The 17,431-nt window shown below is 36.6% G+C and overlaps 1 protein-coding gene across 9 annotated transcripts in view; it reads right to left on the bottom strand.

Moving 5' to 3' along the window:
• LOC139948012 (1-phosphatidylinositol 4,5-bisphosphate phosphodiesterase beta-1-like) overlaps positions 1-17,431 on the bottom strand; it is a 110,675-nt gene that overhangs the window by 26,976 nt on the left and 66,268 nt on the right. For 2 of the 9 annotated variants that reach the window (XM_071945970.1, XM_071946008.1), the window contains exons 16-23: positions 12,566-12,628; positions 10,772-10,834; positions 8,772-8,831; positions 7,948-8,007; positions 6,837-6,911; positions 4,999-5,214; positions 4,005-4,061; positions 2,342-2,416 (exon numbers count right to left, since the gene is read on the bottom strand). In XM_071945970.1, coding sequence (XP_071802071.1) covers positions 2,342-2,416; positions 4,005-4,061; positions 4,999-5,214; positions 6,837-6,911; positions 7,948-8,007; positions 8,772-8,831; positions 10,772-10,834; positions 12,566-12,628 — 669 coding nt within the window. Of the gene's footprint in view, positions 1-2,341; positions 2,417-4,004; positions 4,062-4,998; positions 5,215-6,836; positions 6,912-7,947; positions 8,008-8,771; positions 8,832-10,771; positions 10,835-12,565; positions 12,629-14,468; positions 14,553-15,799; positions 15,881-17,431 lie in introns of all 9 variants that reach the window. The other 7 variants (XM_071945981.1, XM_071945999.1, XM_071945990.1 and 4 more) reach the window with 7 other exon arrangements.

Here is a 17,431-nt window from a genome sequence, read left to right as displayed (position 1 = left end):
TTACCGGATGAGTAATTGTCAACGAACCAGGATATGTTTAAAAGCTTCCATTAAATTTCTCTCTCAAACCCCTGACTCTGTACTGTCTTATTACTGTACAACTTACATATTCTTGTGGTGATGGCTGGCCATTACTACTTTATAACAACTGTATTGCTATGATTTCGGTTTCGGGCTGGGATATTATTCACTTTTGTCGAGTAGAGAGCACCACTTCTTCCGTAAAATCTGAAAGGACTTGTCCTTTTTCAGTAGACTTCTACTTTCACAGGGTGCTACCCCAAACTGAAACCATCAATATTCCACCATGTGCTGCTTCATATACCATAACTGTGTTTCTAACAAATACATATTCAGAATGAGTGAAACTCCACATGGCTACAGAGAGATACAACATTAAAGATGCTTTGTCAGATTTTTGGCCGATTTGACCCAAAATTTTTGATTAAAACTCAATAGGTATTTTGATGGGGGTCGAGAAAAATACAAGCTTTCATTTGAGCCATTGCTCGAAAAAGTCCGCCAATTATTAGTAACAGTGAAATAAAGTTTTTGTCGGGATCCCGACAATATATCACGTGACCAATTCTCATGTGTTTTAAGAAACGTTTTAAATTTTTGTCATGGTTGTTAGAGCTGGTGATACTCTTTGAAATATCATTCACTCAAAAAAATCTATTTTTTAATGTTTGGGGCAAAACATTTGACAAAGCATCTTTAACATTGACTGTGTAGTGAACCAAGTGTTTCCACTGATAAACTATTGTTAAGGTTGTCGCTATACAACTGTCTTGTGTTACATTTATTATTAAAATGCAAACCTTTGTTGTTTTTACAATATTTAATTTGTAGCAAGAAGAATGCACAAGATTTTACTCAAACAGAAAAACAAAAAGTGTGTCCACGAAACAAATGAGTGCAAAAAAGAAAAATTGTAACACAATGGTACAATTTTGTGTGAAGCGTACCTACTTCTGATCATAGGAAATATTCCATCTGTCTCAATTCTTTTTTATTAAACTTGAAATGGACCAAACAAAGTACTGTCACACACCATCATAATATCTGTCTTATAACTTATATAATTGGGTCTTTAACTTATGAAACCACTGTCTTTGAGGTTCTATTTTCTCATGAGAGTATTAACATAATGTAAAACTTAACATTTTAAGTTTAATTTAATGGCTGCACAAGCTCAGGCATATGATGTCTTAATCCAACTTAGCAAAAAACAATTTCTTTCTTTCTTTCTTTTGACTTTGTAAAAATGATAGAAATTCCTTCCCACCTTCTTTTTTTCAGTTATAACCCTATAATCTCGCTGATTCCTGAACACAAAGAACCCATGTTAAGTCCATTCCAGCTGACAAAAAATAAGCCATCTGGGGCTACAGATTTAAAAGAAAAAAATATGAAGTGACATTACAGAACAGAAAAACTTGAACTACAAAAACAGACAAAAACAGATCTACTTAAGCTCACCAAACACAAGTGTGTGCCGTCTCCTTAAAAATATATATACACTGTGCAAGACAAGACACACTAACTGAAAACCAAATGATATATAAAAACAGCGTGTTGTACAGTGGCTGAAAAAAACAACAACAGCGATTTGTTGTTAAGATCGAAGCTTAAAATAATGGTGAAGCAATAATGGTTGCATGTCCTCTCTCCTTTCAACATCAGAAACTTGTATATAATTTGGAAAGACAGGCCTATTCTGAGATGACATATTCTCAGAAGGTAATATGTCATCTATAAAAGAGCATGCCTAAAGACTTTGTCTAAAGTCTTTGTCTGATGGCCCTGAGATACATCCAGATGTGTCAATCTTTGTCTGTTTTTTCCTTCACTTTTCAGAACAGAAAGTGAAACGTTTGTATTGCAGAATGGAATTCTGGTTTTGGAAACATCCAAATCGAATATTCATAGCTCCCTCATAGACCTTAAAACAAAAATTTACACAATTTTAATCAATGACAGCTGACTTGGCCCCTCCCTCATGTAGTAGTCTTGGATATCTGACATTTGCATTTACTTGTTTACATTGCATCAGTTCCCAAAGCAGAGGGAACTTTCAAGTTCGCTTTTTCAAGTCCCACTCTGGTAAATTTGTCTTTGCTCAATCCCAAATCATTATAAAAAGCAAGGCATGAGAACTGTGTAACATTTTTGTACAAAGACTTAAGTTTACTTAAGTTCCAATGAAACAACATTTTTGCAAGCTGTTTTGAAATGTTTACATTTTTTTGCATGGCCTTTAAGATATTTAATACAAGCTTCTGATGTTAAGAGAGTAAACAGGTGACCACGTTTAGGTGCCAAGAAGTATAGTTATTACCTTCATTATAATTTGTCTCCTCCGACTGACTTATGGAGGAGACGTTAGACAGAGTATGGCTTGCACGGCGCCTCGCTACGGAGAAAAATATCCATATCTTGATCTTTCAGTTTCTTTCAACACTTTGACAATGCCGGATAGCTTGATTCTCTATAGACTTATATCGTCAATTCGAAATAACAGATTTGGGTATGAGAAATATCATTTTTGAACTCTGTTTTGTATCTTTGAAAGATCTGCTTTAAGTTTCAGAACAAAAACGGCCAAAACCATCGAAGAAATCTCAAACTTGCTTGATCTGCACGTGGCCTTTTACCTCCCGCCTATACATTGTGGAAGTAAAATGTTACCTTAATTTATGCAGTGAGTCAACATTAATAAGCTGAAATTCTTGGGCAAGTCAAAGCTAGCCTCTGCAGAATATGCCCTACAGTATTTGCTTCATTTACAAGTTATTTTCATAATACTTCATTTACTTTACACAAATGTGTCACCAATAGATAGTATTATCTTCAGGAGAAAAAAACAAGTGCCAGATCTTAGATTTGCAGAAACCACACCTGAAACAAAATATTACTAATGAGAGAGGAATCTACACACATGAAGGGCTATGTTAGTACACAAATAAATGGTATTAAAACATGTACAAGGAACCAGTTAATTAATATTCAATAATGTTACAGTTCTTGGTGAAATCACAACTAGTAGTATTTTTGGTTTGCTCTTCATCGATGCAGATATAAAGCACTCAAATATTACTCAACAGTTTCCAAGTAGAAAGAAAAACAAGATTTGAAGCAACCACCTCCCAAGTCGACTATGAGGACAATAAACTTGGCTGGTGTCAAGAAGCTGATTGCATTGTAGGCCCGCAAGTGTGTGCTGAGGGAATCACAGGGTCGCCTTTACCTGGCAAGCAAGTTCCCTATCAACTGCCCGAACTGAACTCTACAAAGCAAATTGACCGCGTTTAGTCCCTGTATGCATGGATCAAGACACACAAACCATATCCCGAGTCACCAGTCTGTATTCTTGTTGTATGAGGTTGCAACACTGACATCAACAATATCACTGTATTTTAATACATTGTTTAATTTAACACTGACATCAATAATATCACTGTATTTTAATACATTGTTTAATTTAAGATTTTGACAGCTCATGTCTTTGTAAGAAACAAATCATCACAAGATGTGGTAAAGAACATCCACATTGTTACCAGCAGAAGGTAGTAAAATTCAGCTCTTTCTCCCAGGGCCCAATGATTTCTGATATGGGTATAGAGATGATCAACGAATAAGAAAATTAGATTGACTTATAGCCATTTAAATGACAACTCATGTGGTGTTAGTGAACTCTTGAAAGGTGCATGAACTGAACTGCAAGAAATGTAGACACTAATGTGGTAAAAAACATCCACATGGCTACCAGCAGAAAGGTAATAAAAATTTGGCTCTTTTTTTCTAGGGCCCAATGATATCCAATATGGGTAGAGGGGATCAACGAATAATTTAGATGACAACTTATGTGGTGTTAGTGAAATCTTGAAAGGTGTATAAACTGAACTGCAAGAAATGTAGGCACCATATGTAAGTTAGTAATCCGTCACCTTGGAGGGGAAGTATGGGGAGAAGTTAACGTGGAGAAGAGGAGGACTTATTACCTGGAGTTGTCGGAGTCTGCGTCGTTGTGTTTCCTTCGCTGACTGTTAATTTTATGTCTGTGGTAGCAAATGTAAATACAGATACTGACAGATACTTGGGGGTAGAGTTAATGTTACAATTGGCCTAAAAGTAATTTGAATTTGTAAGTTATTAATTATAAAGACACAGGCATACCGATAGTTTAAAGAGGCTAATGTTTAAATTCCTTTCAAAATTGTAAACTTATAAGTTATCAATCAGAAATGTACAGTTTTGGGCCGTTACAACATACCTGCAAATTGTTTTTAGAAATCATCCACGCACTTTCACTCAGAAAGAGTGACACAGAATGACTTTCACTCTCAAATGAGCGAAAATGACACACTCCGACAAGAGAGAAATTTTTTTGTTATTACTCTTTTACATTAAGAGAGTACAATCATACTGTAGGCTCGCAATGTAATTTTTGCCAAAAGTAAAAGGGATAAAAAGCGGGAGAAGCTAACCACAGCAAACTTTGTACGTTATTTTTCAGCTTTCTCTGGCACTGTTATATTAAACAACAGTGAGGAAATCAGCGGGAAAAGTTGCATGCCTGATAATGGAAACACTTGTTGGTAAATTGTAGGTTTTTGTTCGGTAAGTGGTTAAATGGCAAATTGAACCAAATCCTACTGGATGATTTGCAGATCATGTTTTTTTTTAATTCCCTGCACGATGAAAAGCTAGCTTTTTGTACTTCTGTTTTATTGCATGCTTGCACAATGTGTTTGCTCGTTTACAATTTAGCCAGCCACCATAATGAATATAAGCCTTTTTGAGGTATGGCTGACCCGATAGGAGTGTACTGGTTGGTTTGGTTGTATGCAGACAAATTTTACCAAAACCTTGAAGTGTTGTAGCATTTTTTCCACCATATTTCAAAAAGGCTTACTAATTTGTTTAATCCACCAGTATCCATCCCAAGATGCTCATGGCACACCCTAAGATGTCCACTCTCTCTGTTAATTATACCTGTGTTATTGTTACTTTCATCCTTTCTTCGGGGTAGCTGGGGGCTATCAGTGACAGGGTCTTGCTTCTTATTGGGTAGCTGGGGGCTATCAGTGACAGGGTCTTGCTTCTTTTGGGGTAGCTGGGGGCTATCAGTGACTGAGTCTTTCTTCTTATGGGGAACTTTAGGACTTACTGCTGGACTATCACGTAACTTGACATTGACAACCTGAGCTGCTGAGACAAAGATAGTACAAGCTAGTGGTGTTACTATGGAAGAGTACCCATTGCGCAAGCGCAAACTGTTGAATGAGGTGCATGCTGGTCTAGCAAGGGATCAAATTTGATCGCTAGCTACACCAGCATGCACCTCATTCCAAGCAGGGTACGTACCAAGTATTTGTGATAAGGTCTATGCAGACATGAAGGAGCCCTTTTTTCCCTTTTTTTTTTCATTAAAAATAATTATCAAAAGAAGGTGTGTGATTAAATTGGGCCTTTGTTCGTTATGTGAGATGGCCAGTAAATTTTGATGAAGAACTAGAAGTATACTAAACCCTGGTTTATACTTTCTGTCCAAACTCCCTTTCCAATTGTGATGCAAGAAAATTCGCTTCACGCAAAATTTCTTTGCTCATTCAAAATTGAATGGGGCACCAGCCACAACAATGTAAACTTAATGTAGTTTTGGCTGGTAACCTGTTCCTGCTAAGCAAAACTATTCTGTACTAAGCAAGTTTTTGTGTTTACATGCTTTATGAAATTGAGCACAGATCTGTAAATTTCAGCACAGTAACTTCTCATTACTATATGAAATGTGGAAATCCAGTGGAAGACATTTCAATACAGAATGCATTTTTCCTGCTAGGAACATGATGGTTATCTTAGGGCTTTGACAGCAGTGTATAAATAGGTGACGATAAGCAAAGCAATGTGAAGCAGTTTATGGCAATAAATATTGTTACTTTCCACTCCTTCATGAACTTAATGATTTTATAAAAACATTAAAAAGACGTCCTCAACCAATGATAATCCTCCACCAATCCTGAACCCTTCACCTTCAAATGATTGATTACGTTAATGTCCAGTTTTTGTTACAATCTTTCATTTCAGATATCGCACAAAAAACACCAACGATTAGGAGTCGGTTTATAAACAAATAAAAATCAAATACTGTTTGGACCAGACATTATCTAACGTTCATGTTCAAACAATTAAACTTTGAAAGTTACATGTATTTTGTGCATATTGAAAGTTACAGGTATTTTGTGCATTGTCCTAGTCTTAAGTTTTGTGTATATTTTTTATTTGGAAGCAACATCATCTGTCATAAACAAAGAAAATTTGTCTGAACAAAAGTTTCAAAATATGTTAAATGAACACCGATCAATGCAACTTTATCGATAATATTCATGGAATTTTTATGATGTCAGATAGAGGTAGATCTGTAAAATGATGCATTACAATTCAAACGACAAAATGCATCAAATATAAGGTGTAGTTGACCAAACCCAAACACCATCAATCATAAGGAGAAAAACAAGGAATAAGTGGCAGCTATCCGCTAAGTGGCGGCTATATGCTGTTGGATATCAATAATCAATCAATATAATATGAACAAAAAATAGTAAACATGATCAACTTCAATGTGGTAATTCAACAAATATGTTTAAACAAAATCTTATGAAATGTGAATGTATATGGCTCATAAATGAGTACCACAAAACATAAATCTGCATTAATTGAATCCACCAAAACCCTGTGCACAAATATAAGAAAACATGAGTGCATTGACAGATAGCCATGACACCAGAAGGATCTGTGAGCTACTTCTTCAATCTCAATGAAGACGACGTTACCTTCCCCTTCTGCTATCTCCAGCTGTGGGATTTGGATATGACCCTGTCGCCTCTTTTTGGTACCTTCGGGTACCTCTGTAAAAAGTGCAAATTACTTCATTAATACATGGAACTCATACTGTTCACTAAAACAATTTACAAAATGTAAATAAACTTGAATGGTATCAATCAGATGGTGATGATAAAAAAATATATTTGTTATTATATTTTGAATGTTTGTACATGTACATGTGAATGCTTTTCCCAAATAAATATCATTAAGTGCGAAAGAACAGACATTTAATCAAGAATTTGGATTATTAAAAAAAAATATATTTGTTCTTGGCTGCATAACACAATATGTTACACTTTGAAGAAAATTATAACGAGGCCAGTGTCTGGGATGACAGAAGTTTTTCCACAGTCTTTCTCAGTCATATACACCCTCCACAAAACACATTCAAACAACTTTCCATCTTCACTTTTCTCTGGTATCAGTGATTTATCTAAGCACTTGCAGGGGTGAGGACTCTTTTTCCAACTTGAATTCAAAACTTGGGGTTTACGCAGCAATTTGAAACATCCTGAAGAGCTTAGCAACTTTACATAACACCACTTCAAACCAATGAGTGGATGTACTTTGTTATATCATACACACTTGTAAATATTAACACAGACATCTTGAGATGGTTTAAAGTTAATAATTTATAAACTGTCTACTGGGAGTTAAGACTGGATCTTTAAAAAAGCTTGAGCAGTTTCCGTCACAGTCTGATTTAACAATATTGATTTCTTTGTTACTCGGCAACCGTCTCCTCAGACACTATAATTTTTTTGCATACAAAACAAAAGCCTTCAAGATTGTGAACGACATCCACACATACAATGTAAATCACAAACATTTCCTCAATAATTTTTGTTTCATTCAAGGACCCGTTAAAATAACAAACAGACAATCTCTACCATAATACAATTCTTATGGTCATTTGCTGCTCAACATTTTGTCTATAGCCTTTATGTTCACTCATTGAAAGAAGACATAAATGGCCTGTACAAACCAAGAAAGGTATGACAAGAAATGAAATTAGTGAAAAGAAAAATTCAACTCCGAAACGATTGAGGAGTCAATTACCTTCCTCTATTCGTTGCTCGGATGGTTCTTTACTACAGCTCTCACGACCCCTAGAAAATACTGAAATAAAAACACTTGGGGTTCAGCCTACTTGGATTATCTCCAAGAAGTATATTCTACTTCTCCAGTACAATTCTGTTTAACCCCAGTAACACCGATAATTTGAAATCACTGTAAGTGACTATCATGCATGCTCTCAGATAAAATTTGAGTGTTTATTTTTTTAAAGCAATAATTAAGGTTCTGGACTGCATAACACCTGGCCTGGAATTAAATTTTTAAACATGTTGAAAGGGCAAGGCCATTTTCATTTTGAAAAGGGCACTTCCATTGGAAAATCTTAAAGTCAATTGGAAACTTTTGAAGGGGCACCAAGGCCAAGACCGAGGGCGATGGAGGACATGGCCTCCAGAGCCTGTGTGTAATTCCAGGCCTGCAACCCACAAGCCTAAAGGCCAAAGTCACACAGGCCCCGATAACGATAACGAAAACGATAATGATAAAAATGCACGCCCTCGATTGGTTGGACAAGCGTGGGCGTATTCTGCGTGGATCATTTCAACCAATCAAAGGCGTGCATTTTTATCGTTCTCATTTTCGTTCTCGTTATTGGGGCCTGTGTGACTTGGCCTTAAGTATTAGACTTTCCATGAGAAAGAGAATAAAGAAAACGGAGGCAGCCAAAATTTACAGTTCATCAGAGACGTCAAACAACTACACTATCCCATTACATAAGCATTGAATGTGCATCTTTCATTTCAAACTACCTTAATATCTACAACATTTTTTAAGCCCACTCTTCATTGTTTCATAGTGTGTTTTACCTTCCCCATAACTTCCATCACTGGAGGTGGATAGTTTATGCTGGCTATCTCGGTGTTTCCCTGAAATCAGAAATATATAGTAGTCCATGATACAGTCGCTTTGAACTCAACACAGACCTTAATGATCATTCAATGAGAGTGAGGTGTCATGATTTGAAACTGATTGGCATGTACATTGATGGAAAGCTTATGTCCATTGATATACAGTATGGTGCTCGCTAAGGTGACTTGGTTCAATCCGATACTTTGATGAGAGGTTGGACCACAGACATGTATTTAATTATTTGGTTTGTGGTAACACCATGTGTGTATCTACTTGCCAGGTAGATGATGTTCTTTGCTTTATATTCTACTACCACGAAGCAGATTTTCAGAATTCGAGAGACTCTCAGTTCTTAAAAAGTTCTGTCCTGCTTATTAACTACTACCCACTGGTGGTAGGTAAGAAATCGGCCGAGACTACTGCGTTAGCTTCAGTGGATGGAGGGACTTATCGTTATAAACTTCACTACCGGGGAGTGAGTTCTTAATTGGTCTCAACGCTGGTCTGAAGTCTCAACTAACTTGCTCTGGTCATCGTCAGGAGACCAAAGACATGGTTTTCAAGTTAGGTTTTTAAAAGTTGACTGTACTTCAATTTAAGGTCTAGCTGATGAAAGAATGATATAAATCCATCAACTAGAAGACTACAGCAAACATAAAGGCAGTGGACACTATTGGTAATTGTCAAAAACTAGCCTTCACAGTTGGTGTATCTCAACATATGCATAAAATAACTAACCTGTGAAAATTTGAGCTCAATCGGTCATCAAAGTTGCGAGATAATAATGAAAGAAAAAAACACCCTTGTCATGCGAAGTTGTGTGCGTTTAGATGGTTGATTTCGAGACCTCAAGTTCTAAATCTGAGGTCTCGAAATCAAATCATGGAAAACTATTTCTTTCTCGAAAACTATGGCACTTCAGAGGGAGATGTTTCTCACAATGTTTTATACCATCAACCTCTCCCCATTACTCGTCACCAAGAAAGGTTTTATGCTTATAATTATTTTGAGTAATTACCAATAGTGTCCACTGCCTTTAAGAGAAACAGATCCAGCATGCTGTGACATGGATAGTGACTCTCCCCATGGTATCCAATGCTCAGTACAAGACTTCCAAGTGGAAATCAACAATGAGAAATGGTGCATCAACCTTACATCCCTACTAACACTACCACCAGTTATTCTACTAAAACATGTCTCTGGGCAGAAATTGCAAATCACTGCTAACGGGGAAAATTGTTTCTATCACGATGGCCAGAATAGAAATGAGAAAACTTGTGCACACCTATAGTACTATCTGAACAAGATTTAGAAATGAAGAACTTATGAAGATATCATGCCTCAGGCATGGTGCTTCCATCAGTCACTTCTAACTAGGCCCAGATAGGGTAGCAACTTCTCTTCTCAGATGCCTCCTCTTTTGCCAACACACTCTGATTAGTTCACAAATTTGGTAAAAATTTAGAGAATGTTTAACTTTCCTAAGGAGTGTATTCTCTTCAGTCTAACATTACAATGAAACTGTGTTTTGATGCATATCAGTGCAGCTAATGGGTTAAGAAATGAAGACATGTCAAGCGTAAGCCTTTCTTTTCAGTAACCAGAGAATATAAGAGAACTTTAACAGAGATATAAATTTAAGAAAAATCAAAATACAAATTGTTTGTCAAAAACCAAATTAATCCTAATAGAAGCTTTTTATGTCTGTGCTATTCTAGTGCTTCCAATTCCATGCCTAAAAAAACTTGGGTCTGTGAGTAAGTGCCAAGGACCAGTTAAATCTAAATTACTCTAAATTAAGCCCTTTCACCAACAATTATGAGGGGCTGTTACCACAGCTTCAGACATTTTATCTAAATGTTGTAATAAAAGGTGTATGCAAAACAGGGACATTCCTAAACCTATGTAAGGAGTTTTGTGAGACAGGAAGAAAAAATTGTATCTTATTTAGGTTTACCTTCCCCTGTCATACTTTCAACGCTGCTTTTCCTAGATTGGCTTTCCGAGTATTTTCTTGTCCCTACAAGGGGGTGGATATAATGGTTTAGCCATGGGGGTAACTCTGTTGAGTGCCAAGAAGAAGAATGACTTGAATAGTTTCAGGAGAAAGGGCAAAAGAAATTAATGTGCAAAATTGCCTTTCGAGGAAGAACTGAGTGTGAAAGTTTGATCAAGTTTTAATGCAACAGGATCTAGATACTACAACTAACCTATGGTTGAAGTTATTCTAATACCGAACACTAATAAAGCAGGGTCATTGAGCTTAGAATTGGAGCTTATTTCAGAAAAACAAAGTTAGAAAAGTTTAAAGACTGTAGGCGGGATTAATTTATTTTATATACAGAGCTTGGTTGAGAAGCCAAGGACTCTCTCAGAGAAGCGATCTTATTTACTACACTAGCCATTGAGAGAAGACAAGGAAAGAAGTTTCAATTTTAGATGAGGGAGGAAAAACCCCAGAGAGTTATTGCTGCGAAAACCCACGCAGTCAGGCGGTGACGGAAAATCCAATCCACTGAGTGCCCCCAGCGGGGGTTTCTAACCAGGGTTCTAGAGATGGAAGGTTGAGAAAAGTAATACCACTACAAATCCTGATCACCCCACGGATAAGCCTTAATCATTATGATCATACCGTACCAAAATAAATGTAAAATATTCAGAAGAGAAGATGACGAAGAACATTTTGGTTTTAGATGTGGGAGGAAACCCTAGAAAATCATTCCAAGGAAAACCCACATACCCAAATAGAAGGGACTGAAAACCCAATCCGCATAGTGCCCCCGGTGGGATTCGAACCAGGGGTTGTAGAGGTAGAAGTAAAAAAAAGATTCCACCATGCCACCTGACCAGTACCTGACCACCCCAGGGACAGGCCTACATGTATATCATACTTTACAGGTAATTACCATACATACAGGTATTACTATACCTGTAAGGTATTCCCCATAGATGTAAAATAATCAATTTGGAAGTAAATGATCCACAGTATGAGAACTATTTTAATTGTTGAACCTACACCAGGTGGGTTTTTACGATGTAAATCTGTTTGAGATCAATTTGAAGGGTTTTGTATGGTAAAAACACCATGCCACCATGCGTGTATTTGGACTATTGACCTTACATTAGGTCCTTTAGAGAACTGTCTCGGGAGAAATAAACAAGATTCCAAAGTAGAAAATGTTAAACAGGGCTGAGCACTACAAGACTAAGACTACAGATCTATTAAATAATTTGTTTTAGTACTTTGAAAAGAAATGTCCGTTTTAGTAAAACAGAATTTGACTACAAAGGGGGGAATTACCAATTACAACCAAAAAGGGTAACTTTCAATCAGATATTCATTCCTCTCTTTTTCTGTGAGGGTTTTAAAAACATGTATTATCTCATCTATGTAAAAGATTACTTTGTCAGAGAATGTAATCATATATTTCATGATGTAAATCGCAGTGTCATAATACAGTTGGGGTGCACATTGTGGATAAAATGTTCATTCAGGCCTTAACCTGTCTACAAAAGAAAATAATTTCTAAGGGTGAGGTCAAATCTCTACTGCACTGTGCTGTGTGTGGCATATTTCTAATTAATCAGTTGCTCACTGAGTTGTAATTTCTACAGCTTTATAGAACACCTTGAATACCTTATAGAATACATGTATCTACATTGTTGGACAACGGAGAACAAATGACCCTAAAGTACCCTCCACCAGTGGAATTGAAAAAGAAGAAAGTCAAAGGCTTTCGGCAATTGTTACCTTCTCCATCATTTGAGTTTTGAATTTGACTTTCACGACGTGACTTATTGGACCCAATTGAAACTGCGTTAAGGAGAAAAAATTTCATCAGAATAAATTAATCAGTGAATATAAATAGTTAAAATATGGCATCTATAGAATAAGTGAGATCAGCACCGAAGCTCCAACATGGCTGATGTTTTTGAACAACCAGCAGTGCAGCAGAAGCAGTCATCTCTGAAGTATGGATCATACCATCACCTGAAAGGGTTACTTAAAAGAGTGCTATCCTGGTCACTAAATAGCAGGTTCTCCTGTCCTGACCTCACACATGATGAGGTCATGATGAGGGCATGATGAGGTCATGATGAGGTCATGATGAGGTCATGATGAAGTCATGATGAGGTCATGATGAGGTCACTTAATTGACCATCTGTATAAGTATTCCTCACACCTACAGTGGCAAAGTGTCACTACATTTGCTCAGTAAGTTTTAGGCGCACTTATCTAAAGCACTTATCTTAACTATACCAGTGAGACAAGGTGTTAGTAACGTTTTACTTGGATGAAGCTGTTGACATAATGGTTATTCTTGCGGGAGAGTTCATAAGACTCTATTCGATGGCACCTGTGATAGAACAAATGTTTTTTAAAATACAACTTTGACCAAAATACAACCTTTAATTACAAAAAGAGTGACCTTGTACAATCCACAGCCTTTCTGTCTGGCAAGATGTGAAACTTTACATAATTTGTGTCATAATTTTCACCAAAATTCGAAAGTTACGAAAGTAACAGCTGAACAATTTTGGAGATGTGCCCTAATTCTTTGAATTAAACGTTGATAAAATCATAAGGAATGTTGAATAAAATATGACCTCATAAATGACGAGCCTTCATCTCTACACACAGTAAAGCATTTTACAATATAACTTGGGCATAAATACAATTTGAATGAGAATGGTGATGTATCATTACAGGCTTATGGAGAGACAATGTATATGAGACAAGTTGTTGGGTTACGAAAAAAAAAAAAGCTTCATTATGTTAACGTCAGGGTGAATATGAAACAAAATTATGAGCAGAAATAATGACCAGCAAACTTAAAAAAAACAAAGACATGTGTTACGACAATGTCAACTTTATATAGAGCAATCTATTTGATTTGTTTCCCACTTCTAATTTCTTGATAACAAATTTGCAAGTTGGATGGCTCTACTGCATCATCTACAATGGGAGACTTTTGAGATGCTCAGGCGGCAGCAAACATTATGGTCCTTTTTTTTACAGCTCTGCGCGCACATGCTCAGTATTGCGCGCATAGGTCTGAGCAAGCGCACTACCGCCAAGAACTGTCCAAAAGTCTAAAAGTCTCCCGTTGTTTCATTCATAAAGACGACCACAAAGCACATTACACTTTCTCTTACGCTAGATTCGACACACATAGGTTTGGGTTGTTTTTGATTGTTTGAGCGGGGGGGGGGGGGGGGGGGGGGGGGTGGGGTGGTACAACTATGGAAACACGAAAGGGACAATGATACAAATCAACAAATCAATTCAAAATACCCGTCATGTGTATTTGTCTTTATGTTCAAATGTGCGTTTGACAAAACTCAGGAGTAAAAAGCACATAACAATTTCTCTTTTAATTTTATTTTTTTTTTGGGGGGGGGGGGGGTACAACAGTGAAAAAAATGAAACAGTCAATGACACACATCGATTTTAAAGCAGCGTATGAGTACACGTCATGTGTATTTGTCTTCATGTTTACAAATTACCGCTGACATAACTTATGAGTAAAAAACAAAATGATGGCAAAATCAAAGAGAGCAGCTTCATTCCTCAGCAACGATGTTTGGCAAGATGAATATGAGTTTTGATGAGTCTTTGGATGTGATGTTTCTTTGGAGTTTTTTTATTTTACCTTCATGATCTTCTGATGGGAAGGGTTCCTCTCCCCCCTCGCTAATCTGAAGAAGCTGGGAGCGCTTACTGGCCTTGCGGGAGACTACAGTGTCATAATACGTTGATAATAAATGTGTTAGTGTTGGGTGAAATCTACAATGTGTCATTTTATCGTTTCTTCAGCTCTCCACAAAAGATGATGTGTGTGTCCACATTGATACAAAACACCTTATGGACATTAACTCTTTCATGCACCAACTGGTTGCTAGCGATCTGTTTAAATCCCTTCAGTAAAATACTTGTTGAACAAAAAATAAAGATCACATGACCAGACAGTTTTATAGATGGGAAAAAGGCGTCTTGAGAGTGCTATTGTGAGGGTTGCCATTTGCAAAAAATACATAAACATTTAATTTTTCCTTACGATCACTACGATATAGATTTAGATGCTTTCTGTTCATAATAAATACTAGTCTTCTAGATCACCGACAATAATGGCCACTTGCTCGACAGGGGAACTATACATGTAGCACAAATGCATCTGGTCAAATAAATAACTAGCATTAGGATAATTTCAGGATAGAGAAAGTTCAATCATGTAAGATACAAGTTTAGTATATTTTGTTCAATGATCACAAGTTCGTTACAATATCGGTTCTAAATCATCTCCATCCAATCAGGTAAAACCCGCCATTTAATATTGTGATTTTTTCCACTATATTAAAGCCAATATATTTGTAGGAAATTCTAAACCTACAGACAGTAGTTAAAGAAGTGAACTGTTACAAGAACGCCAAAGGTGTTACTTCATTTGGTGCTCGATATGTGGCATGGTGTACGACACCCCCTCTCCTATTGTGTCTTCAAGGTGTTCTGGGAATCAGAGGGTTTTAGGGACTTTTCTGTACAAGAGGAAAATAGTGTATTGCTGTACAGGACCATTTGTGGCGTGTCATGGCCAAGCAGTTAAGAGCACCGGAATCAAGCTCTGGTGTTTGATCAGCAGAGTGTGGGTTCGAATCCCGGTCGTGACGCTTGCTACATAAAATTGGGGAGGTAGTGCTTTCTGCTCTACCGGCCAGGCTTCTGACTGATGATACCCAAGCCTACATCCGTATGGACTATAAAGGGGGTAACCCTGTTTCAGCCCTAGGAGTAGGTGGCAAAGGCCTCTGGAATAAAATAATTGTAACCCACACTTTGAAGTGGCCTTCAGGCCTTGTGTGTCTGGCGACTTGCATAAACAATTTTTTTAAACAAAATTGGCGGGGACATCCTCTGCCACATATTGGGCATGGTATATGATGAACTGCTGAAAGAGAGAATGATTATGTGTTTTGTGTTCTATACCTCCTCGTGTGATTCTTGTAGATTCAAATGAGACATCTCCACTGTCTACTGATGACTGGCTGGTTAACCTTCTACTTGCCCCTGTAAGGTCATAAGGTCACAGCTACTCTTAACACAGTAACAATTTTACAATGTCACAATGGGAATGTGTAAAGTTTGGTTCAAACTTACTGCGAATGGGAATGCGAAACAAATTTTGACGTCACTAATTTCACAACCAATAATTTGCATCAGTTTAAATGTGCTCAACTCCTGCGAACAATTGATGCGAAATCAGCCATGTGACATCAAAATGTGTATCGCGTTCGCGTTTGCAGGAAGTATGAACCTGGCTTTAGTAAAGTTCTTTTCTTAGTATCAAAGCTATGGGTTAGTGTCGTATGTTCATAGGATTGCAAACAAAACTAATTTCAGCAACAAAAAGTTACTATGCTTGTCATAGTTAAAGCTGTAGGTAGGGTCATAGTTTTTTTTGCAATTGTAATGCTGATTTTGATGAGTTAGATTGAATAATGTCAAGTGCAATGACTTGCTTGTCAAAAATTTGAATTCAAGTAATAAGCCACAATTTTATGCATATGTTTGGATACATCGAGTGAGAACAGTATGTGAAATTATTTTAAATGGGTGTGGGGTAGGTGATGTTTATGTTTACATTCTAGTCATGCTGGTAGGACCAATAACATCCATCTTAAACTAAAAAAGGAGATTTGCCCATATCACTGTCCCATTTGTCTTTAAAGGACTTCATTTGCACTGAATGTTACATTTGATGTCATGATTTGAAATGAGCTGATCATAATTAATGGATAGCTATGTATGGGTCATGGGCCTTCTTCGAGTGAGTAACTTTTTATTTTGATCTTCAATTATTTGTGACAGGTGGAAAAATGGTATGGTATGAACGAATGAATGTCAACTGTACCATTTGTATGTTGGCTTGATTCGTAATACTTTTGTGAATTCTCCTATCGTTTGGAAAATATTTATAAATTAGTGATTTATTTAAGCTGTAAGGTATTTTTTATTTAAGAGAGAAGCTCTTGGCCATAACAATGGACACAAAAGCTTCCTCTGTCCTGAGTTAACACTATTGATCAAGCATTACATTCAATTAATCCTGAAATATTTGGTGTTTTTATTACTCTCCAGGTTAATAATTTTTACAATTTTTTTTTAATGCTTCCAAGATAGTGAGAATTCTTGTCTACCATTTATGTCAAGTTATGCAAGTGTAATAAAATAAACTTCCTACCAGCAACTTTCAGACTAAGAAATGCTTAGTTTATAGTTCGATCAACCTTGAATAGCCCCAGCCTCAGAAACAAGCTACCTGCCTCTCTGAAAATGACCATCTCGATGCCTGTGTTAAATTACTCCTTAAGATTTTTGGCATAAATCTCCTTTTTTCCCTGTTAATTTCTTGTTTCTTGTAAAGTACTATGATTTCCATTAGGTCTTTACAAAACCTATGTTTATTACTATTGTTATTATTAATAATATTGTTATAGCTATAGGGATGCAATATTCAAATATTAATTTTCTTAATACACAATTTCAGTAAAGAAATTATGAGCTGATGTTCGGAAACTGAAAGTTCATGCTTGAGATTTGATTGATATAATCTTTTGA

Source organism: Asterias amurensis, chromosome 1, assembly GCF_032118995.1.
Source record: "Asterias amurensis chromosome 1, ASM3211899v1".
Taxonomy (NCBI): domain Eukaryota; kingdom Metazoa; phylum Echinodermata; class Asteroidea; order Forcipulatida; family Asteriidae; genus Asterias; species Asterias amurensis.
This window is presented reverse-complemented; position numbering and strand designations above follow the sequence as displayed.